General features: G+C 40.7%; 1 protein-coding gene across 2 annotated transcripts; it reads left to right on the forward strand.

Annotated features, from left to right (window-relative positions):
- The first annotated feature begins 178 nt into the window (after positions 1–178).
- Positions 179–23,788, forward strand: slc38a4 (solute carrier family 38 member 4). Of its 2 annotated transcripts, none has more exons than XM_077543495.1 (16): positions 179–344; positions 9,847–10,082; positions 10,176–10,272; positions 10,508–10,623; positions 10,927–11,000; positions 12,118–12,210; positions 12,297–12,378; positions 12,459–12,541; positions 13,101–13,159; positions 14,153–14,413; positions 15,695–15,774; positions 15,870–15,970; positions 16,544–16,668; positions 21,283–21,427; positions 22,207–22,304; positions 22,479–23,788. In XM_077543495.1, exons 2-16 carry the CDS (start codon positions 9,961–9,963, stop codon positions 22,581–22,583), a joined length of 1,641 nt encoding a protein of 546 aa, XP_077399621.1. In that variant the 5' UTR covers positions 179–344; positions 9,847–9,960; the 3' UTR covers positions 22,584–23,788. The 2 variants fall into 2 exon arrangements, with proteins under 2 accessions (XP_077399621.1, XP_077399620.1); XM_077543494.1 differs by lacking the exon at positions 179–344 and adding an exon at positions 7,200–7,358.
- The last annotated feature ends 357 nt before the right edge of the window (positions 23,789–24,145 follow it).

Raw genomic sequence — 24,145 nt, forward strand, 5'->3', positions numbered from 1 at the left:
GGCCACCTCTACTCTGAGTCTTTATTTAATTATTTTTTAAAAACTGTTTGGACTGGCCAATTTAAATAAACAATTAAGATCACGTGAAGACACTTGAGACAACAAGGGCGCTTTGCTCATCTCAGGGGTGGGTGGGGGGTATGTTGGGGTGTCAGGTTAGGACCCCTCCCACCATCCCGCAGTGTAACATGAAGCTTCACTAGCTGCCGTCATCACATGGCACATGGAAATTTCCACTCAGTCTCCTTGCTTGTTAAATTGGAAGGGTCTCCATCTCTTGTTTCTACTAGTCCTCCTCCTCCTGCTGCTTGCTGCTACTTCCAACTGCCTTCCACTCACACTTGGTAAGACCCCTTTACCCTCTTACTTGTTATTAAATTCACTTTAATCAAGCATAAATTCACTTTAATCCAGCATGCAATCAGCGCATCTTCAAATTTATCGTCTGCCGCTGTGGTGTTAAAATTATTATCGTTTTAATTGGCTTGAATGGAGGGATTTTGTAGGTCTTTCTTACGGTCAGGAAATTGAAGGTCGCTTTACATACGTATTTGAGTTAAATTGCTATGAATATATTTGTGTTTGACGGTAGCACGTTCGTATTAGTTTGAAACGCCGTGTTTCGGGAATGCAACAGGATTCCTTCCTACACGGAATCGCGGCGCGTAAAAGCTCCGAAATGGCGTCGCGATTGAGCCACGCAAATTATTTCTAATCTCTCAATTTGGAATTTAAAACCTCAATTAACCTTTCTGCATTAAGTTGTAAAAGTGCGCGTGTTACTGCTCGCTTTATTGCACGTTCACTATCTCCGTTTTTTTTCTTTTCCTCCACGCGTCGCGGAACAAAACAAAAAGAGTCTGCCTCACATGGCGTTGTCCCGAACACGCTTCTGTCGCAGATTCATGGCGATAAGGACAGTAGATTGAGAAATGTGGTTTGCATGGCTAGTTTTTATGCAACAGGAGAGCTCATCACGAGCTAATAGTCATGTTGTGACTGCAATCATGGGCTCCATTGGTGGTGCTCGAGCTATTAGCTCACATAGAGCAATGGTGCCGTTTTAAAATTGAGTTTTTGTTGCATAGTGCACTAGAAGTGTCTTAATTTAGCACACAAGAATGATTATTGGACGTCTCAAGACAATGTACTTTTTACAGAGCCAAAACTGCGCACAAACTATATATATATAGCTAGAATTTACTAGAAAAACAGTAAACATGTAATTTAATTGTACTAATAACTATAAATGCAAAAGTATCCATGACCACAATTTATCCCAATGACATTTAAATGATTTATGTTTACTGTCATAAAGTCAGGCAACACTGAATACATTCAATATGACTTAACACGACAAATAGCATCAACTCCACAATATGTCTACAACACTAGACAAACTAGGGAATTGATAGTACCTCCCTTAGAGTCAATCAAAAGTGTGCATTATTATCTTTGCTAACTCAAAAGTAACTAACAAAACGAAATGTCTAAAAACACACTTGGATTTTCCAAGTCACTGCATACTTTTAGCCTACATTTTCAATAGTGTTACATTGTGTGGCTTATCTACACTTTTCTGCAGTGTTTACGCTGGTCTTAAGCCAGCCTGCAGTATGAAGCAACACACCCTGACCACAAAGACACACACAAAGACTAGATTCAGTTTGGAGAATGTAAGGGACATCTTGGGCATATTTGAGTGGCATGTTCATCCTGTCATTGCCTCTTTGGCTGCTATTATTACACGGTAACCATGCATATATTCACTTTTGGCACACTTCGCCACATATATTTCTTCCAACCAGCAGTGACCTAAAATATTTTTCTTCCTTCAATGAAACATCTGGAGCAGCACATCAGTGACATTTGTTTCTTTCACTTTGAGAAAGGCAGCAAAATATCAAGTATTGAAATGATTGAGTAAGAATGGAGTTTTATCTCGCTGTTGTAAATCGATTAGTCGTAATACTGTACTGGTCAACAAAATTATGTAATAAAGTGCTTCATGACCTGTGGGTTCATATTCTTTTCGGTTATGCAATTGGATACATAGACTTTTCATATGTATATAACAGCTTGAAGATGAAGGGAAATGGAATAAATTATTATATGAATGGACACAGAAGCATAAAGAAACATTTTGCTCATTTAGCATCAAACAGCTACAGTACTGTTTGTACACACTTTTGCTTTCAAGCTGACATATATTGTTTATTGGTGCTATTGGGGGTGTGGGGTTGGTGGTATTCAAAATGGAAAGGGTCTCTTAAGAAGTATTTAAAAAAAAAAAAGCATATTTGTCTAACAAAATGACTTGCGTACACAATATGCAATATTGATGCTCATTGTATTACCGTTAAATATATTTGAGGTGTGTGTGGGGGGGTTCTGGCATCTTTTCCTTGCGTATCTGCTTCCCTTCTTTTCTTACTCTGGATGACTTTGATAATGAATGCATCCTAAACATCCATCCTGTGCTTAAACCTACTTTTCTGCATTCCTTCCTTCATCCCACCACACCAGTTTTTTTTATTCTTGTTTTCTCGCGCCTCTTCCTTCTTTGCATCCTTCTCTTTATTTTGCATCACTCCTTCCTTTACTTAAAACTTTCATCCTTCGACACCTGTCCAATACCGCTTTACAATCTATTTTTTTTTGTTCTCGACTGATTATTTGCTGTTATTTACAATTCATGTAAAAAACAAACAAACAAAAAACATTTAAAATTTCATACCTACCTTTCGTACACTTGTAAAAATGTGATTAAATGCAAAAGTAATTATTGCATGGGCTTAAATTGTTGTCGTATTGAGTGTTGTGGTAACACCTCAGCAATGAATTTAGCAGCGTGGCGCCAAGCCTATTCATCTGGGGACAAATGCGCAACTTGTCACGACCCGAGTTGAGCTGATACGTCTTTGTTTCTACCCCTCGATGGTGGGCCACCCTATACGAGGGACGGTCTCTTCTTGTTTTAGTGACAAGCGGCGTTGGTCCTTGCGGGAGGGGAAATTTGTTTTCCTCTTTTCCACATGGTGATCAGAGGTCACAGGTCAACCACAAGGGCTCAATGTCTCGTTTGATGATCTTGAAAACACAGTGGGATGTTTGCCCACACAGCTGCTTGGACCCTTTGCTGGTCCTACAATTAGGCAATGTGACGCGAGAGCAGGTGATGTACTGGATATCGTCACAGGCTGTGACAGTAACATCAAGATCACGACTTTTCAGTGTGATATTGTGATTATACAACTGTTTTAAAAAATACATTTATTAGTTGTCAGTAATAAGTTACAACTAATTATGACTTTATTTTTTATTTACATTTTTATTCAGCTCTGTCAATAAAAATAGCAAACAGTGGCATTAGCCGTTCGCGTGACAGGCTTACTAGCCAAACCGTCAACATTGACAAGAACGTTAAACAGAAAATGAAATAAAGTTTGTTTTTCTGATTCTCTTCTACAGAATGAGTTGGATTATTAGTCAACTTCCCATACTTGTTGGTGATCTTTTTGTAAAGGCAATGTCTAAAATAGAACCCGTGTTTGCTTTTACAGCACTCTGCTTATGTATTTGCACAAGGCGCCCCAGTAGATTGAATTGAAAAAGCCTTTCAAGTCATTCTTCAGCCCTCTTGACAGGCCAATGAAAACAGGGCTGGACTGCTGCCTGAGTCTGCCGCCATGAATAATACACAATATGACTTATGCACAAGATTGAACATAGGTTACATAATAGGTGACAAAGGAGACCTGGCAATTGCTAAATGGCATTAAGCCTGCAAACATTGAGACGTTATGAGGAACATATAAGCATATAAGATCTAGTTATTACAATAAACACATTGGAAATAATGTAAGTTAAAAAACAACTACTTTCTTGTGGAGCAAACTGAACCTTTGAATCCTTCTGTTCCTCAACTCAAGCCCACAAGCAAAGGAGTAAAAGCGCGTCACTTCTGTCGCGGACAAGTTTGTGGATCGATGCAAAGCGATAAGAAAGAGGAACAGGTCACAAACAAGGTTAGGACACACGAGGTGCTCGTACAAAAGGCCAAGTTTAGATGGCGACTGCTGCCGCCATGTGACGCCATTGGAGGCGTGTCTATATATGTTTTGGCGTATATTTTCTTATGGATGCGTTCATCACATGTACACTACAGTAATGCATGTGAGGTGGGAGTTGTCACGTCAAATGATGGATTCCTCCCAGGTGGGAACACGATCGTGGCCGCTGTACAAGCTTTGTGTTTGTGTAGCTCCTTTTTGAGGACGTGGCACTTGGAAATTCGGACAGACCAACACAAATAAATGGGAGCTGCATGACTCAGCCAGATGTGTTGAAACAAAAAGTGCTTCAATGTCCAGTCCAGCTCGGATTTGAATTAAAGTAACCTACGGTTTTAAAATGGGAATTACTAACGACTTGGTAAATACAAACAACTATGATATAAAAAAAAAAAAATAGCGCAAAATTAGCATGAACTAGTGGTTGTACAACTATATATATTTTGTAGTCAACTATTATGTGGTGAAAGTTGAATCAGTCGATCAACAAAATTAAATTTATTCAGCACAGTTTCATCATCATGTATTAGTTTCCTACTCACTGGTTTGCTCCACAGAGTGCTATAGTCCAGCAACGGCAGCAGATGTGCAAATGAAAACTCCTTTGTAAATTGGCCATTTAGAAGATGAGAAGCCAAAAACATATCATTAGTGATTAATGGACTTGACGCTTTAAACATCGATGTAGAGAAGTAAAGTCGACTAGCTTGTTCGAGACCTAGCATAAAACATGGTCAAAACATGTCGACGAGATATGACATTGACATTCCAAGATATCACATTTCATTGATCAACGACGGACAAAAATAGTCATTTTAAAATTAGCTCAGAATGTTCTGAAGTCCTGTTTCCATGACTAATGAAGCGTACTACACAAATGGTGACTGTGCATCCCAATGTCTTTACTTACTTATATCATATCATGCTGTTATGTCATCCAGAATAACATTAGCTTAGCAAGCGCATTCGTGGAAAACAGGAGCCAGAAATATACATTATCTCTGACTTGTGAAATTCTTAGAGGCTCCGTGGGCACTGTCAAGTCTTTGATAGAGCTCTCAAGGATTTTCACAGCCTACTGAAGAATTATCCCCAAGATCAAGTTCCTTTTGTTGATAAAGTTCTCCATACAATTTATGTTGCAATTATTATATCTGTGTTTTCTATGTCATGATCACATTATAAGCCACGTCAGTCACTAATGGAGAGTTTTTACAACCCATTGAGAGTTTTAGACTTAATTTAGCGATTTCAGATTCCTAATTTTTATGATCACTGTGGACACATGGCTGTGGGAGGGACTGTCCCATTTACCGTACATGGGTCCAGGACTGGCTTGAATTAAGAAGTCACGCTGGAGGGGCTTTGATGAAAAGGGGAAGGTGAACAACCCTTTGCGATTGATTATGATGATGATGATGATGATGGCACTAACATGCCCCACTTGTCATGTTGTTGATGGACTTGGGAAATCGGTTGTGTCAAGTAAATTAGATCAAGTGAGAAACTAGCAAAGTAAAGAAAAGAGGCTGAAAGTCTGTTTCGACGATGAGTTGGATTTAGACATTCATTGGTGCGCTTGTAAAAATGAGCAAATTTGAGAGCGGTGCGGTATTCAGACCATTATAGGTGGCTAACAGCAAAAAATGAAAGAAGAGGAAGCGCCCCCTTCAAGGACTCCGCCTGTCCTGTTTACACAGAACTTATCAATGGTGATAAATTCCATGGTGGTGTGTGAATATATATTTAGCAATATGGCGTTTCATAACAGGGGTGTGTCAACACAGGTGATGGTGCGGCGCTTGAGCAGCCGTCCTTGTTGCTATCAAACGGACCTTCAAGTGTTAGAGTGTTCTTTTTGACTGGGTTACATCACAGCATTTTATTTTATTTGTCAAAACTACTTAAAGAATTGAAATGTACCATTCCCGGATGCTTGTATTGTCAGTCAACTATACTTTATGGCATATAGTCCATTCCCCAATCCTCCCTCTAGCTTTCCTCCAGTATCACAGCTTTCTGGTCACAGGTGATTGGCTGAGCATTTGTTGAAGTTATCTAAGGAATGTTGGTGGACTGACTTGGTGTAAATTGCCGCCGTTTGTCACTTTTATGACTTTTTTTTGCTAATATACTCCCAACAAAGGATATGTGTTTGGAGGTTAAGGTAGTTTTTGCTCATTCCACACAATAGGAGCCCCTACTGAGCTTTTTCCAAAAAAAAAAAAAATCAAGGTTCCTCCATACACAAGATGAGCATTTTTTAATTCTAGATTGCCAAATTGAAACAAGTCAGGCCAACGTAGTTGTATGTCCATTCCAGCCTCTTGCAGTTTAATCCTCCGCTATACTCGCTTTTAGCCGTTAATTGATTGCAAGGAGAGCGATAAACACTCAGGCAGGAATGAGCTGCTGTCAGCCACAGCTCAAGCCCAGACACTCACACGCAGATGTAGCCCCACTTGACCCCACCTCCTCAATGTATACAGACACGACAGACACTACAATACAAACAATTTATTCTATGCGTGATTTCATAAGTTTACGTTGTGTTTAAGGCAGGTGGGAAAATTACATTTAAAAAAAAAAAGTCTCTACGGGCTTTGATTTTCACTTATTATTTGGAAGGACAAGTCCAGAGGATTCTCAAAGTTCACTTAAGTGGAGAGTGTATGTTCTCTCTTGTTTGAACATTACGAAGCGACGAGATAACGCCTCATCCCTGACATGTACACGACCTTGGGCACAGCGACATCCCCTGTCGCTGCGCTCTGATTGGCGGAGCGGCGGTGCAGCCTACTGTGGCCAGTACAGCTAGCAGTGCAGCTGGCAATGTGTGTGTGTGTGTGTGTGTGTGTAGTGACCATCATTTGTGTGTGTGTGTGTGTGGTTACCTAGTACGCCAAGTTAGAGGAAAGTCATGTGACTTGCCATGTGATCACTTTACAAAGTCAGACATGACAGAGCTCACTAGTGTGTGATATCGTTCGATGATGTTTTATTTCTTTTCTGTAGAGGGAGTTTGTGCAAGCATGTGATTGTGTGTGCATTGGGGGCAGGGGGGATTCTTATGAGCATGCTCAAAAGGAGAGCCCAGTCCTGATTGGGTGACCGAAGTCCTCCCTCCCCTCTTTTAAAAGCGTCCCTTCTCACCTGAGTTACAAAATAGCCGCAGCTCCTCGACCCTTCACTTCTCTGTTACCGTCCGACTACTAAAACATATTGTTGGCTAAGAAATAAGGAGCGGTCAAGATTTTTTTTCCCACACGGGAATCTTCCGCATAAGTGAGTATGTTTGCTATGTTTTTAAATATGTTAGGAATTTGCTCTTTTTCATCTTTCTGTCTTATTTAAATGTATGCAAATGCACAATTTTGAGCGTTATCTTGATGCATGATCCGGCTGCAACGAGTATTTGGAAAAACACAACTGCTGTCTACTTTCTGCACTTCTCTGCAGTCAGGCTGGAAGAATTTTGCGCTCAAATGGTTGGTTCGCTGATGCAAGACATTGCTTGGGCGGAGGAATAGGGTCAGGATGAGTTCTTCTAGGTTTGAAAACAAAAGAAGAATGATTGTATATCATTGCAATGCCTGGCGGTACCGCCACGCAATGGTGCTGCCTTTTACCATCAATTTTTGAATGGTAATCTTGTGACTATTGATCAAATTTGGCTCATTTATTTTTGAGAGGGTTGCAGCCTAGTGACTATAAATGCTTGTGTGTCATATAAAACCCGTCTCAACAAATTAGGTCAGTGAGTGACCCTGTTGACATTTAGCATAAAACACAGGGGGTGAAAATTTGTTGAAAGATTGTCACATCGTATGTTTGTTGGACACATTTACGAGTATGTGTGTTTCCCTCGGAATCTTCCACAGCGCCCCTGTGGCTATACACATGGTTTGATGTGTATTCCAGATGAGGCCACTCAAAATGTATTAAAACGCTATTTGTCAATTAGTTTGTCATGGCTAGGCAAGCTTAAAAATTAAAGCAGCATGTGCTCCATACGGATGAGCCTATACTGTATCATAATACTGTAGAGTTTCTAGAGGCCGGCGGGGCACTAAAGTCCAAGTGAGGGTAACCCAGTCAGACAGGTTAATCCTCTTTGCGTTGAAAGTCAACATGTAGGTATCAAAAAGCAACGCAATGGTTATTTAGCTGGACTTATGGATACGGGATGCGGTTGATAGCGGTAACATACGCGCAAAATGGTCATTGGCTTAAACGCACGTCAGGCTTCCAATTGGAGAGGCAAAACCAAAGTATATGACTAACCGTGTGTCAAATCAAGTCAGCAGTGAGGGTCAGGCGGTTTGTTTTCCACATCTTTGACGTCAATTCACGAGAGCCTATTGACTGTAAACATGCAAAGTGTATTGTGATGCTAAGATACTTCTGCTCAGCAGCTTCTTTTAGTACAGAGTTGCTAAACAAGTAGTCGGGGGCACTCTGGTTGTGTAATATCGTGGCATGGAAATTTTACGGTAAGTGGTGTTAACTACCCAAAAAAGTTTCTTGGGGAAAGCAAGCAAACAGGGCAGACACACGTCACAACATAGACGGACTAACTCAGCTGTCTACCTGCACTTCAAAGACAGACATGCAATCTCATCCATTTTTACAACTGAATGTAATATTATCAAATGACTGTTGTTGGCAGGCAGGCAGATACCATTCGAGGTTTGGGGCGTGCCTCGAGCGTAGGGGGTAAATAATTGGGTTTCCGCACCTACACTCAGACTAGAGCTGTCATATCGAGCCCGAGTGCATCATTGATGTTTAAATACATTTAGAACGTGTTAACAAAGTGTGTTTTAGTAAGTTGAAATGTGTTTAAAACATGTGGGAGGGGTAAAGATGTTTGTAATATGGTCTCTCAATAACATGGATTTTTCCCTCCCTGACGAGTTTGGAATGTAACTCCCCTGATGAACTGGGATTCCTATAAAATACATTCATTGGCATGGATTGTTAGGTTTCATTAGAAATTCAAAAAATTAAAAAAGCTATTGAAATTGATTTGTATTAGGTAGTGATATATTAGATTTAAAAGCTCAAGAGGGCCCCCTGAGCAAAATAATGCAATTATTGCCTCATTAAGGAGCTTTCAAGCTTCGTCTTGTTTCTTGTTAGCAAGATTACGCAACTAATTTGCTAGCAAGACTCTTGAAAATGTTGGGGAGGGGGCCCAAAAAAAAAGCAAACAATTAAAGGGGAACATGACTTAGTGATTTAATATGGCCGTTCTCGCTCCTGTCTAAGAGCGCTTTGTATGACTATGACACAGCAATTTGTGTTAGCCCGAATCTCTACATTACATTGCGTAATAATGATGTTAAAGTGGAAAATGTGAAGCAAGCCTAGTCCCCAGTGAGCCAGTGAGGCCTGCGTTGTGAACAAGGGGGCCCCTTGATGGCTGACGAACTCCTTGCATCCGTGGCCTAATTGCAGCGTTTGTTGACTTTACTCAGACCAAACCTCGATGGACCGTATGTCACCTTTGGCATGTTACAGAATATATGCACAAAGACAATCTACTATTTGGTACCCGTAAATTTATGGTTATCTAGTTGGAAATTCGCAATGTACGAGAGGCGTCCCTTTTGTGTCGAGCGAACCGTTTCCGCTGTGAGGTAACAGAACAAACAGTTCCAGGAGGAAATGGTGCAGACTCATTTGCAGTGGAAACATGTTTCAGTCAAAAAAGACATCTATAAGATGCATTATTTAAGCAGCTCTAACGACAATTTTGTTTCCTTTTCAGGGTCACATTAGAGAAAAAAAAACATTAGTTACAAGTTAAAAGAGCACATTAGTGTCTGGTGACCGCTGAAAGTGTCAAGTGAGCGTTGGAAAATTCATCCCGCTGTGAACCACTATGCCGGGAATCGTGGATCGCATGGAGCTGAGGAACGTCTCCACGGAGGCCGACGACGACAGCACGGACAGTTTGGACCGTTTCACCCAGACCATCGATTCCGAAAAGGCCACCATCAACAGGTATGCACTACATGCACATAACACAAAACCCGAAGAGAACAATTCATCGGCACATTCTTAAAATCGATTTATGTTCAATTTGTGCTTTTGTAGTCAATTCCTGGACGACATGGATGATGGCGAGAGCCAGAAGTTCCTGACCAATGGCATGATGAAGAAGAAGAAATATGAAGAGTACCATGAGGAATATGTAAGAATTCCACTGATAAATTGATTTTCATTGTTCGATGGGCTGCAGTGAAACGTTATAATGAATGTTCCACAGTTCCACCACGCACATGACTTGAAATTGTCTTATCCCATATTTGCATAGAATTGCACGAGAGACATTCGTCTATTTATTATTGTCTTGTTCTAATACACCTAATGTGATCTCTCCTCTGTCTCCATCTCTCTCTCTCTCTCTCTTTTTAAAATCCGAGCAGCATCCGGGCCATACATCCTTTGGAATGTCGGTCTTCAACTTAAGTAACGCCATAATGGGCAGCGGGATCCTGGGCCTGTCGTATGCCATGGCCAACACTGGCATTATATTGTTTACGTGAGTATCAACGCAACTTGTCAATAGTCAATGACGTTAGCGTGGAAGAAACTCTAGTAGCAGTAGTTGTCAATCCAATATGCCACCCATTCACTCACTCTCTCACTCTGTGACCCACTGCACTCTCCTATCACACGGCACCTCTTCCACCCACTACCCATGCAATCTCATAGAGGCAAGCTCATGAATTGACCATGATGGTGTCTCTTCTATAATATAATACAGACTGCATCATTAGAATGAGGAACCCAGGGCGTTCATAGCGAATGTTAAAAATGAACTTCTCTTCTTCCTTGCATATAGACTCCTCCTGATTGGTGTTGCCATCCTCTCCTTATATTCTGTGCATCTGCTCCTTATGACAGCTAAAGAAGGAGGTTGGTATCAGGGTTGTTAAAGTTTGGGAATTTTTCATTTTAGTTAGTTTTTAAATTGCTTTTGAGTTTTTTTAATTTATTTTGTTTAAAGTGGTTCTGTTAGTTTTGATCAGTTTTATTTTATAAATGCTTAGTTTTAGTTAGTTTCAGTATTTTTTTTTAAAAGTGTGTATTACTTGTGCGCAATATTTAAAAAACGCCATGGAAGCAACTAATCAGTCATCTAAAGGTGCTTTTCTATTGTCTGCTGCTAGATGACGTCACTTTTGTGTGACACACTTTCAAATGTCCTTATTCCGGTTAATATCAAAATGAATCATCCCCAAAGGCTCATGCATTAAATTGATTACCAACAGGGATGTGATTTTTCCGCTAATTCGCGGAATTCCGCTTTTTTTTATCCCCCCCCCCCCAATTTTTTTTTTTTTTTTTTTTTTTTTAGTAGTTCATTGTGTATGCACATGACTCCAAAAGATAACATCTTCTGCTATAACAAAGACATTAGTGGTATGCTCTAATATGAGTTACTTTTCATTTGGTCATGATACAATTATTTGTTCATGAAATTTGAACTCTTCAACATTATTTATGTGTTAACTTAGTAATCACATTAGTTAGATATGATGATATTCTCAGTGATAGTTTTTAAAAGCAAAGGCAGTCCAATGTTTTTGAATGTGACTGATTTTGAGTTGACTAAAACTGCCATTTTATATGGGATAGTTCAATATACATTGAAAATTTATGCTGTTGTTTTGTCTATTTCTTTGTCATGTGAGTGGACAACATGTGAGTGCCAGCGGCCCCCAGACCCCCAGCTAAATTTTCAGATAATTTCACTTTGGTCAAATCACATCCCTGTACCAAAGACTAAAACAAAGGACATTTTTGCTATAAATATATATATGTTTTGTAAACATAAAATGTCGTTTCATTTAGTTTTCGTTTTTTTAAAAGCATTTTCATTTTTATTTTATTTCGTTAACAAAATTGTTTTTTGAATTTTAGTTTTTTCGTTAGTTTTTAGTTAACTAAATTAACTTTGGTTGGTATTGAGTTTTACCTTCAAAACAAGGGATTCCATGTTAATGAAGCTAATTGATTCTGATTTTTGCAGGATCCCTCATCTATGAAAAACTGGGAGAAAGGGCATTTGGTTGGCCGGGAAAAATAGCGGCATTTGGATCTATCATAATGCAAAACATTGGAGGTAAGGAGCAGGTTTAGATTATATGATTAGAAAAAAAAATGCTTTTAAATCTTTGACTAAATTTCAAATCTGATGTCATTTTGCAGCCATGTCTAGCTACCTCTTCATTGTGAAATACGAGCTGCCCGAAGTGATTCGGGCTTTCATGGGTTTAGAAGAAATTACTGGGTGAGTATGTGTTATTCTTTTGCAAGTATGGACGGAACATCTTCAGCCTCTAAAACATTTTTGGCCCACTGTGTTTGTAGTGAATGGTACCTGAACGGAAACTACCTGGTGATATTTGTGTCCATTGGAATTATTTTCCCTTTGTCGCTGCTTAAAAACCTGGGTAAGTATGCACACTGCTCAAGATGAAGAGATTGTGAAGGAAGGGGTTCCTAATGTTCTGGCCAGTGACGTACATCATTGCCTAGTTTACACGCTGTTAGTTATTGCCTTGGACTTGTAAGGGATCCGTGTTGCATCCTTGCAGCTGTCTATAGTCAGCCAAAAGTAATTCAACGCCGATTCTCAGTCAGCTCTGTCAAATGTGACTTAAAGCAAAGTATCATTAAGGCCTTTAGTCAGCTCAATCTCTCACATGTTTTATGGAGCAGGACCAGCGCTCAAGTGGCTCAACTCCAACAAAACCTGCTCTGGAATGAAAGTAGAGGCAGATCTGTATCTGTTGGCACGACAGACAGACCACTTGCAAACTGCCCCTCACATCTTTTATCCATCTATTATTGGCTATTCGACCTACATCTGTGACCCATATCATTGAATAGGCATTCAAATACATTTCCAGCTGTTTATAGGAAGAGCGCAACAAAAAAACGGCAATGATATCTACTGCACGTTGTCTTTCTTATCAGAGTCTGTATGTCATTATTTTATTTTCATTGCAGGTTATCTGGGTTACACGAGTGGTTTTTCTCTTTCCTGCATGGTGTTCTTCCTGGGAGTCGTAAGTTTATTTTTGTAAATAAAAAATAAAAAACGTTTGGATATTTAGGTCTGGTTCCTTAGTTATAAGGATAGCTTTAGCATAAATGTTACTGTCACTGTTTTGCATCCATTGTGCCAAACACTATTTAGGAGAAATCTTATGACAACAATGTTTTCAGAACCTGAGGTTTCATATTCAAAAGCACATTTCGACTTTCAGAAATAAATGAAGCCTGGCCAACTGAGAAATATGACCATGGTAACCGGAAAGCAGCCTGGTGACTGTCAGTCCAGCAGATGGAAATTCTAAAATAGAAAACGTAGAAAAGGTTCTTCTTAAATTTCTAAGAAGTTGGCCCTAAATTTCTCCCTCTGGTGGTCACTGCTATGGAGTCAAATCCATTGGCCTAAAATTGCTTCGAGACAAAGCAACAACACAGCCTAACCTTGTTGATAATTTTCAGTTAATCAAGTCCTTTGCGTATTTAAAGGAGAAGTCAACCATAAACATTTCTTGACAATAATATATTATATGTGATCGCACTAGTTTAAACATGACATTCTGATTTATGGAATATTATTATAATTTGGATATATATGAAGCAAAATCCATCAATTTTAATCCATTTCAGGACAGCCATTTTGCTGCTTGCTGTCGACTGAAGATGACATCACAGTTGCACAGGGCTCAGGCAACGACCAATCACAGCTTACCTGTTTTCTGAAGCTGAGCTGTGATTGGTTGTTGCCTGAGCAACTGTGATGTCATCTTCATGCGACAGCAAGTGGCAAAATGTCCACCTTCTGATATTGTTATAAACTGCTGGATTTTACTTCTTAACATATTTTCCACTAACGCAATATTAACAAGAATATCATATTTAGACTAGTGGGGTTGCATAGAATGTATTATTGTCAAGATTTTTTGGGGGGGTTGACTTCCTCTTTAAAAAATGCCCAACATGGTTGTTGTCTGTGACCATGCCTAACTAGGCTTGACATGAATTCCCAGATGATCTACAAGAAAACTCAGCTCCCATGTCCTCTTCCGTTCCTGGACCACCCGTCGGGCAACCTAAGCATGAACGCCTCGCACATGCCGGGCGTGTATGCGTTACATAACCGCTCGGAGCAGATGGACTTCTCACGGGCGGACGTGTCCCCGACCGCCACGGACAGCCACAGCGCTCACGCCTCCACCGGCGTCCACGTCGAGCCGCACCACGACGACGAGGACATGTGCACCCCCAAATACTTTGTCTTCAACTCACAGGTAGACCTGAAACCGGTTGCTTGCTCAAATATGAGGGAATGCTGTTTGAATAAAAAAAAAATTGATGGTGAAAAGTAGCAAAATGCCGCAACAGGGTTGTGAACTACAATTTTTGGCTAAGGTGGTTTTGAAGGGTGTGTCATGTCTTTTGTACACATGTAGGATTTGTGGTCTTTGTGTGCCACTGAGAACCTACACTGGGATGTAAATTAAAAACAGCCTTTCACAGTGAGTCACAATGATCCTTAATGCTAATTTAATTAAATCTGCATTGAGTTTCCTTCTCAGGAAGAATGTAGATGTTACTTTTGCATACAGGGAACTCCTGTTTATTGGCGGTATTTACAAGTTCACCATTGCGCCAAAACCCCCACAACCTTTTTCTTCTTTTTTTTTTTTAAATGTGCCTCTTTCTACGTCGCAAAAGGCCTGATAGTAATGTCATTTTTGGTATAAAGTAAGTACTGCTGAAGTGAAAAATCTCAACCGAGAGACTAAAAGAGCCTTTAAAGATGCAACTCCCAGTTGAAGTTTACTGTCACACTCCACAACAAAAAACAATTACATGTTGCATAATTCCAACTACCATTTTGCCATAGAAAAGTCAATTAGCTTATTGCTAACACACTGCAACAGCCTCAACATTTAAGCAGCTGCAACCTTTATAGACAGACAACATAACAATACTCACAGGCATATATTATCCAGCAACAACAAATATTATTGCATCTCAGTGATTTAATTAGTTGTGAAATTCTTCTTTGTTTGTCTCTACATGTCGGTACTATACTGCCTCCTGGTGGCCACAAGGAGCACAATGTGGGGCATTTCCATTTATTTGAATGGAAGTTATAATGTTTTTTTTTTAAATAAAATCTTTTGGTTTTAAATAATGTAACAAGAGTTTGAAATTATACAGTTTTGAGGTCATAGTTTGTGGTATATTTACAGTTTACTCTGTTAATGTAAGCAATTCCATACATTTTTAAGGGTGACATCAATTACTTATACTTTTGTTTTGTTTTTTGAGCTCAGTCCTCATCCCCCATGAACAGTAGGGTTTTACTACACATAATATAAAGAAAATGACAGACAAGGCACTTTTTGAAAAATAATAATAATAACAGGAAAAGTAGTGTGGTTAAGACCAAACGCTTGGAACAATCATGCTGAAACTTAATGACACATTTTTCTCAAGTTGTACATTTGGAAAGCCGCTGACTTGTTGTATAACTAAAACAAGATAAATAGCCTCCCATAATTCTACAATATCTCTTCCAGACGGCGTATACCGTGCCCATCCTTGCCTTTGCCTTTGTGTGCCACCCCGAGGTGCTGCCCATCTACAGTGAGCTGAAAGAGTAAGTGCACTTGTTTTCTTTCCAAAAGTGACAGTCTATATTTTCAAAACTGGTGCAGAACTAAATATCAAGTACGTGCACTGTTATTTCTGCAGTCGCAGCAGGAAGAAGATGCAGAATGTCTCCAACCTGTCCATCTTGGCTATGCTCATCATGTATATGATGTCAGCACTAGTTGGCTACCTCACCTTTTATGGTAACACAACTCAATAATTGACTTGAAGACAACTAAATGATATTTTAAATTTCTATTGTTATTGTTCAGACATGACACAGGAAACTATACAACTCATGTACTGCACTTAATGTGTCTTGAGTGGGTGGCATTTCACAAAGATTGTTTTTAACTGGCGGGAAACAACAAAGTACATCCAAACATGACAATTTGCATTAGCATTGTCCAAGTTCAACAACCAAAGGCCAAGACAAAGATATTAGCAGTGAATGTCAAACATTGTCTAATAATACTAACATGACACAGTTGTCCTACAAATGAGTGTTTATTTTCAGTCAGCCCGGTGTGAAGTGCGCTAATATAAGAGCGCGGCCTTGCAACCCCCACTGGAGGGCTTGGATCAAACAGGGTCCAAGCCATCAGATATCTCTCTTTCTCTCATGTGGGTCCACGCATGCACCAGCATGTAAATGGACTCGTGCTGGGATTCAGTGTCATGTCTGAACAGGAACAAGAGTTTGTTACCGTGCAGAATATGTTCTTCTATGTTCCGTTATGTGTTTCACAAGTGGCCGTTTCCATTGCAAACCACAGAAAACGTGGAGGCGGAGCTGCTTCACACCTTCACCAAGGTTTACAAGTTTGACACCCTGCTACTGCTGGTGCGTTTGGCTGTCCTCACTGCCGTCACGCTGACTGTCCCCATTGTGCTCTTCCCTGTGAGTATCACATGTATTCAGTAGGCACATGATTGATTTGTTTGGTCCTAACACTGTATATCGTTTCTAGCTGGCTTGTTATAACAGCTGCTACTCACTAAAATAAAAAATAAGAAAAAAATGTCCTACCCCCACCCCGAATCCATATTAGCGCAATAGTATCCAATATTGCAGTCAAATGATAATCACTTCAAGTAAAATAGTGATTCACTTGACCTACTTAATGACCCCCCCCCCCCCCAAAAAAAAAAATGTTTTTACTTCTCAGTAATAAAATAACAGTGTTCATTAAAAACAATATACCTGTATTATTGTGAGCCATATTTACATAATACAATTTGAACATTAATTACTGTGCTTAAATATAGGTGGGGACAAATGTACTTATTTATTACACTAAAATGTATTGCATATGCAAGCTACAGTAGATAAAAACGGTACTTGATTGAATATTTACAAATTAAATGCAAATTTACCATACTGCACAAAAACTCTAAATACAATTTTTTCAAAAGGTTTGCACCGCAACAAGCTCCATTCTACTACATTTGACTGTGTTTCATGTTTTAAATTTAGCAGATTTTATGTGTATTTATTAATCCTGTAATTATTTCACATTAAATTGATACCTGTAATAATAACACCTGACTGCTATTAAATAAATACATAAATAAATTCTAATAAATGTGAACGATATATTATAAACACAGTATATTTGTTGGTCCCAAAGGCTATTTTAATATATACTTTTAAATACATCATATTTTAAACCGATGCTTCAAATCGTCACTGTTTGTCCGACTCACAGAAATAGAAAGACTATAAATACTACTGAGAGAATTGCTGCTCAGGATGTGATTTTTGTGTCATAATCAGGACACCACTGATGTTCTCTTCCTTGGAGAACACGATGCAGCTCACACTTGCTTGTGCTAGTTGCTGAAATGCCTCAACAAACCGACAGGGGGCGTAATTGCCTACATACATGCTATCGGCACTCATTCCTAGCTTCAGTGTCTGATTGCATGTTGAGTAACAAGTAAGCCTGCGATGGTGATGCCCATAGAAAACCCCCCGGATACATTCATTCACATAGTTCCTTCCCAAATATGGCCAGGGGCTAAATTTAGCTTGGTCTTAATCTGACACAAGGACAAATTTGGCTGCTGACCAAGAGGAAGTGTCATGCCCTCTTTTTAGCCTCGGTCACATAGCAACTTATGTAGAAGCTGCAAGCAGCCACCGGGTGGCAGCAGCAGTCTTGTTGTCATTCCGTCCCTTAATGCAGCAGCCTTTGTTATGAAAACACATCTTCACTGTTTTGCATAGTGACTGAATGACTCATAGATCAAGCTTATGTTGACATTTTCTCCTTGTGACTGATCACCCTCACATACACATTAATACTAAAGTGTAATCACATCCTTGCATGACACTGTGGATACAACTGGAGATAACGTGTCTAGAAGGAGCGGGAGGGAGAGGGAGAGGGAGAGGACAGGAGACCCCCCCCCCCCCTTCCTTTTTCGCAATGGAAGTTTACTGGATCAGAGTGGACAGTGGAAAAACCCTCACCTTGACCAGTGCTTTCAGGGCGGGTCGGGGGCACTACGCAACAATGCACCACACTAATATACATAGAGCTTTCTGATGAACCCTTAAGAGTGGGAAGTATTATCCAAATAGCAGGTGTTGTGTTTATAGGTGAGGCCAGTTTACTCGAAGATCATTGTACCTTACGGCTTAAGAGATAGTATCGATGTGAACAAAAACTCATATGACAAATTGATATTGATGAATGCACATTTGTTGGCAATTGCCATGCCCGCAGTATTATTGTGCTACATTCATCGTACCATGACCGTGACAACCTTGGCTTCAGGTGAGACGTCAGGATGGAAAAGCGGCGCTGTCCCTCGGCCAAGTTTCCACCTGACATTTGAGAATCTTGCCTTGAATCCTCGCCGACCTTTATTTTGCTTGTCGACCTTCAGCGAGAGATTAACATTAGCTTTGTCTGCGGCCGTCTGTCCTCGGCCCCCGCGGAGAAGTCGTACACAAGAATGTGTGCGCGCGCGTACGTGTGTATAGACGGCACAGCGTGCGTGTGTATAGACGGCACAGCGTGCGTGTGTACGTTTGTGTGCAATCACGTGAGCGGAGATACAAAACGGAGGCCAGATCACAAGGCTTTGCCAGGATTCGGTGCATTTTGAAGGAGCTCTACATGGAGGTAGAGGCGTCCCAGTTCTCAGGCTCGTATTGAAGAAGTGCTTAACCGTAACCTTTATGTCCTAAGCATCAATTTAAAAATGTGTTAACGTCTCAGCTTCGAGGCTTCCTATTGTGGCTACAGATAAAAACAACTGATTAGAGTTTCTCAAGCAAAGAGCTGGAACACACAACTTGCCTAATGACAGACTCACTAAAGTTTGCATCAGCTTTTACCAGTAGTCCACGCCCCAATTTACTGACTAGTCATGAGAGTCTAATTACGTGGACTAATGTTCCTCTAAAGAGGTTTTACTGTTGATCATTTGAGTGTAAGTCAAGAACATAACATTAACTTTGACTTTCAAAGGTGAAAAAAAATACATGTCCAACATAACATTTTAAGTCCCTGTAAAGTGAAAATAAATGTATTTTAAATTTGTTCAAGGCCTCCAGTGCCACGCCATGACAACGAGGCACTCTAAAGTGGCCACACCAGGCCGTGATGCACATGCTGACTGTCAAGTCGAATCCCCCGCTCCTCATTCGTCTGTCTTTCTCTGTCTGACGTGCACACTCAAGGCCAACAATGAGGCGCTCTATCTCAGCAACACTAGCGGAATATCACATTTTTTAGGGTATAAGCATAGCTAGCTAGCTGAATGTAAGTGCGTCACGCAGCACTGTTTTAGTTATGCCCAAAAAATGATCGCAAAACTAAAAAACTGTTTTCATGTTTAAGGCTAATGCTTGGATTGTTAGGTGGTTGCAGGAACCAAAATGGCCACTAGAGCCCCCCTTGAGCACTATGTTTATGCTGCTTGAGGTTTTGTTTTGGCTGCAAAAGCTGGAAGTGAAAAAGCGTCATTGGGCCTGTCATGCTTCGCTTCTTGTGTTTTGTATATTTTTACATGGAAGGGGACTTTGTTTTTGGTTCATTTCTGCTGAAATGAAAATTGCCTCTGTATACAGCTTCTGCTTTTTCTCACTAGATTTGAATGCAGGTCTGCAAATTTACAGATGTTCAAGTCTGCATGAGGTTTGCAAAGACTTAATGAGTAATTGTGTCAAATCTTCTTGTGACTGGTCATTCAGCACGTCTTACCAGTTCATCCACATTCTCACTGTGTGTGCTTTTGGAGGGGAAGGAGGGTTGGGCAGCGGGGGTGTCTGACAGGTAAATAGCAAGAGTCAAAAGTGTACAAATATCACACGGTGTACTCCAAAGGCTTCGCGCCAGCTAACAGTTGGGTGCCGAATAGTTTGGAGCCTCGGAGAGAAATGCCCCGTCCCGGTTCGAGTTTTCCGAGCCTCGTTATGCAACAGCTGGTGGGAGAGAGGGAAAGGAGGGTGCGAGCTTGTAGAGTTTTATGGGGGATGCAGTTAAATTGTTGTCAGCATCTCCGATGGCTCTTCATGCTGACAACTTTTTGGCCGTAATCCCAGAAAACCCCATCACAATTGAAGGTCAGCTGGTTTGAATTGCCACTTTTTCGCCTTTCTCAAGGATGATTATTCCAAATAAATCTTGTCAACATAGGCGACATAAAAAGATGTTCTTTTGCGCCTTGTGTAGGTGAAATATAAAACACAAAAGAGTATAAGGAAGTAAGGGTGGTTGTTAAAAGAATCAACTGTCAACTGGTAGTGCCACACCTCCCCCCTTTTCCTGCACAGGCGTCCGCCTTCCTCTCCGCTGGCCGGCTGATGCAACCTCATGGTTGCCTTGCGAGATAATCTCTTTGCCTTTTTGAATGGGCGCCCTCAAGCCCTGTCTCTCTTAACCGCTCCCTGTGCAGCCAGCTTGCCGCCGGGTGCTTCGGGCCGCACTGGATACAGGCGACCTTTTACCTACTTGAGGCTTGAACGGACTGCCTGTGGCTCAAGCAGTACCGGGCGTCTTAGCGGGGCTCTGTGGGCTCCGCTGTTTCTCTTAACATGCACACTTTTTTCCCCCTTTGCGCAAATGTGCACACAGCATTTGACACACTTCAGTCAATCGTAAGCGTGGGAATGAAGCTTGGGACTGTTGTTGTTACGGACAGATAACGTGGGCTCAAGACAGCTTTTAATTTTGTTTTCTTATCCTGTCAAGCCAAATCCTGATAAATGGAAAGTCAAAACAACAGGTGCTTTATTTTTCACAAAACATAGGCACCACTTTTCAGAAGCCATTTGAATACTTTTATTGTCATGGCAATACAATACATTTGACTAGATCAGCAGCTCAGTTAGATGTATAAAATATTTAAAAATGTAATACTTAATTAGGCAACTTAAATAGACCAGTCTAAACCATTATCCTGGTCAATGCGATATGGAAATCAGGAGTGCCTATTTTAAAATAATTTTCCTTATGGTCAAATTGATGTGAAAATCTTGTCTTGTTTTGTTTTTGTCCAGATCCGCTCCTCCATCACAACCTTGCTTTTTAGTCGCCGAAGTTTCAGTTGGCCTCGCCACATGATCATCGCCGCCTGCATCTTGATCTTCAACAATATGCTGGTCATCTTCGTCCCAACCATCCGAGACATCTTCGGATTCATCGGTAAGTGGGCCATAAAAATAAAAAGGGCCCATGGGAATCCCACATGGAACCATGTGAAGATCGGCAATGGAGGTCTGATTAGCAGCTTCGGGTCAGAGGTTGTTTTAAGTTCAGTAAAAAAAAAAAAAGTGCACAAGCTTAAAGTGTCAGGTCGTGTCAGGTGGCCGGTCGCGTGAGAAAATCGCGACCACTCGGTTTAAAGATTCATGGCACTTTAACACCACAATGTTAAACATGGCTGCCCCCCCCACCCCCGATTTTTCAGAGTTAATATATATTAAGCAATCAATGTGGCAATTTAAAAAAAAAAAAAAAAAAAAAAACCTTGATTTGAAAATGAGCTACAACTAGCAATTGTTTGAACTAATCCACACAACAGGACCAGACATATTCGAGGACATGCGTCACGAGTTTGTAACGACATAATTAGTATTGACCTGTGGTTGGCTTAAATGGAGATGGCAATACCTACAATACAATGTGTATGGCACTTGTCAACTCCCAGAAATAAATAAATAAAATAAAATTAAAAAATGGCTGAGTTTTACCAAGTACTTTAGTTTTGCAGAGTTTGATAGTGCACCATTGTTTGCTTGTAGGTGTGGCTGTATTTTTTGTCTAAATGGCACTTGGCGGATTCTGGCTGCCATTTGTGGGGTTTTTTAAACACACAATCTCATTTAAATTTTAAGACGCATAGAATCCCTTTATTACAATTGTGCCCTCGTAACAGTGGCAACTGTCAAGTTAACCAAAATTGTGTGTCATTTGTGGGCCAGGTTCCTCGGCAGCCACCATGCTCATCTTTATCCTCCCTGCGGCCTTTTACCTCCGGCTGGTGAAGACGGTACCGCTTCGCTCCCCGCAGAAGATCGGAGTGAGTCCACACACATGCACTTTCTCAAGATATCAGCTTTCCTAGTACACACCCGCAGCAGGCGGGGCCCCGATTTCAAAATGTGACTCGTCAGAAATTTCACCAGAATCCCGCGGTGCGTCCTCCCTCACCCGAAAGCATTGACTAATATTTTGTTCCTGTCTCGCTCCACAGGCCGCCGTCTTCCTGGTCGTGGGAATAGTTTTCATGACTGGCAGCCTGTCACTCATAGTTCTCGACTGGATCCACAATCCACCAGGTTCCAGCGGGGGGCATTAATCGCACCACCTACGACCTCCCTGAAGCAACATCTGGGGAGACGCCTCAGCCCCCCCCCATCCCCCCCGCCTTAAACGTATATTTGCCACGATAGCCGGACATATCAAGATGTTTTTCCGACTTTTCAGTTGAGTTTTGCTGTATTTTTGTGGGGGTTCTGTTGTCAAAAGTTCTGGTGGCGGTTGTTCCCGAGCCACCAAGAAGTTCAACCAATTTTCACACATTGGTCGCCCGCTTCTGCGCACTTGAATGTGGACATTTGAGTTCGGAGTCTGCAGCGCTCCTGGAAAACACGAAGCACTTCTTTTCATCACTTTGTGGCGTAGGATTAACACTCGCAGCCAGTCAAGTTTCAGTTGCTGCTCTCTTCAATGTGAACAAGCGAGAAACGAGGCTCGCCAAAGTCTGCATGCACATACAGAAAACCATAACGCTAGTCGACGGGTTTTAGCTTCACACGATCAAACCAGCCTGAAGTCGCATCTCTGACTACATGAAGCATCAGAGGTGCTTCCAGTATTACAGTCATGAGGGGATTTGAACAGTATACTGTATGTATATAATTGTCTACTGAATAGGTGAATGTTGTACATAATACGGAGAATCTGCTTCAGGCACTTGTATGGCCGTTCAACTAAAACAAAGCATCTTATTTTTTTTATAAACAATTAGGTTGTTGTTGTTGTTGTTTTACATAGAATACAAAAAGAAAGTGTCAATCAGGACAGTCACCCATGTGATGGGTATTGTAGTCAAATATTGTTAATTTGTGCCATATGCTCATTAAGGCGAAGTCATAGAGTGGAGAATGCATGCACTAGTGCCTTCCTTGACATCATCATTTTGACCCTCACGACTGCGGGTAATCTTTTGAAATTGTGCCTTTCAATTGGCTTTCATTTATTGGTGCCTTGACGATAACATTCAATTCTCCGTTTTGTGACACATGCAGCCAAAGTGGACAACATTTACAGATCCTTTGTAGATCTAAATACATGAAGCAAAGAAATATTTCAAGTGAAATAGTGTTTATGTGCATGTTTCTTTTTGGGGGATTACACAAGGTCTTTTTGGACAACTGTATATGCTTTGTAAATAATCTTTATTTTATTGTACACTGACTGTCAGTGTCGGCGAGTGCATTGTTGAGGGTATGTTCTGCAATCTAATGTTTGTTTTCGTTTATATAAAAAAAATATGTTCAACATGCCTTTAGACTTTTTCTTGCTGTATGACAGTAGTCTTTTTCTTATTTTATTGTGTATTTGAAGAAATATTGCTCTGTTCGTGTCCATTTTCATGGACACATCGGTATGATTAGAATAAGTTTTCACTAAACATCACCCATTCTGTAACTTATTATGTCTTGCTGGCCAACACTGGGTTCAAGATGAGTCTACCTGTGAGATAGATCATACTGAGGTGGAAAAAACAGCAAAACGGCCATCAGGCTCCGCCAGGACAATCAAGTGCTCTGATCTCACTGTGCATCAACTGCTGCCATAGAAACATTTGGGGAGGTATTACTTGAACCTTGGAAAGCTTTCCACAGGCTTTTTAAA

The sequence above is a fragment of the Vanacampus margaritifer genome, chromosome 15 (assembly GCF_051991255.1).
Source record: "Vanacampus margaritifer isolate UIUO_Vmar chromosome 15, RoL_Vmar_1.0, whole genome shotgun sequence".
Classification (NCBI taxonomy): domain Eukaryota; kingdom Metazoa; phylum Chordata; class Actinopteri; order Syngnathiformes; family Syngnathidae; genus Vanacampus; species Vanacampus margaritifer.